Source organism: Halyomorpha halys, unplaced genomic scaffold, assembly GCF_000696795.3.
Source record: "Halyomorpha halys isolate HHAL.00 unplaced genomic scaffold, Hhal_1.1 Scaffold150.1, whole genome shotgun sequence".
Classification (NCBI taxonomy): Eukaryota; Metazoa; Arthropoda; class Insecta; order Hemiptera; family Pentatomidae; genus Halyomorpha; species Halyomorpha halys.
This window is the reverse complement of record NW_027113424.1, coordinates 764,243-765,496: the sequence shown is the minus strand read 5'-3', so window position 1 is coordinate 765,496 and position 1,254 is coordinate 764,243. Positions and strand designations below refer to the sequence as shown.

General features: G+C 35.1%; 1 protein-coding gene across 1 annotated transcript in view; it reads right to left on the bottom strand.

Annotated features, from left to right (window-relative positions):
* LOC106678615 (homeobox protein goosecoid) overlaps window positions 1–1,254 on the bottom strand; it is a 71,440-nt gene that overhangs the window by 46,077 nt on the left and 24,109 nt on the right. The window contains exon 2 of the mRNA XM_014417218.3: window positions 178–380. Coding sequence (XP_014272704.2) covers window positions 178–380 — 203 coding nt within the window. The remainder of the gene's footprint in view (window positions 1–177; window positions 381–1,254) is intronic.

Genomic DNA, 1,254 nt, shown 5'->3' with positions numbered 1-1,254 from the left:
AGTTCAAGTGTTAGCTTCTAGTGTCGGTTTTTTTTTTAAGTTTACTCGAGAATCGCTTATCATCATAGGAGAGGGATTTAGGTAATGTACAGAACAGTTCCTAGTGACAAATAGGAAAAGTAAATTAGCACCTCTTATCAAATAGGATAGATAATTGACTAAGAATATGAAACTTACCTCGACCCTCTCTTCCTTGAGGTCAACCTTGAGCGCCAACTGCTCCCTGAGGACTACGTCGGGGTAATGGGTCTTGTCGAAGGTGGCCTCCAGCTGCTCGAGCTGCTCCTCGGTGAAAATGGTCCTGTGCCTCCGCTTCCTCTTTGGCGGGGGAGCGGCTTGTCCCATCCCCAGGTAGCTGGGGTACAGGCCGGGGTACATCCCTGAGGCAGGCATTTTTAAATTTATAATCACACAGAGGAAGAGGCAGTGTCTTAATGTTAATTACTGGATCATCTATATAATATAATTTAAAATTATTTAATCATTCTTTTGAAATATTTACATTTTCAAATTCAAACAAAATATTTTCTTTTCCATACAACTTTACTATTAAAGTATTGGAGGTGGATCTTATTACTGGTCTCTATGAGTTTTAGAAGCTTATTAATTTTTAATTGATAATTATATATTAATTTCATAAAATATTTATATTCTTCCAACAAGTGTAAGTCAAAGAGTTGGGCAAAAAATTGCAAATATATTTGACTGTATCCAGTTACAGATTTTACTTTGGTTCAAATAGTAATTTTAATTACCTACCACTGTTACAATTACAGAGGTTCAATGAAGTTGCTGAAAGTACTAATCAAAATTGTAATTTTATTTCGAATTACAGTAATTCTGACGAAGAGGACCTGCATTTGAGAAGCAATGAGACGGTGAGGTGTAAATCGGACGGATATAGTGGTGAGAAATACTATAACTAATTTAATAAGACGGATGGAGATAGTGCAAGAGCCGGGAAGAAAAAAAGTCAGTTATTTCATCCCAATTTTTGATTAATTTAATGAAAAATGTGCATAATTACTAGTCAAAATCGATGAGTCTGCCAAGTACAGGGCGACTGTTTCAAAGCGTTAAAGCGTTATCATGAAAACTACTACTCCTACGAAGATAAACGTAATAAACTACTTTATCGTCGATTAAACTAGCTTTTTTGAGTGCCAATAGACATCTGTACGTCGAATGGTTTTAGAGATAAAGATTTCTCAAAATAAATTAACTTTTTACTGATCTTTCAGTAAATTGTTTTAT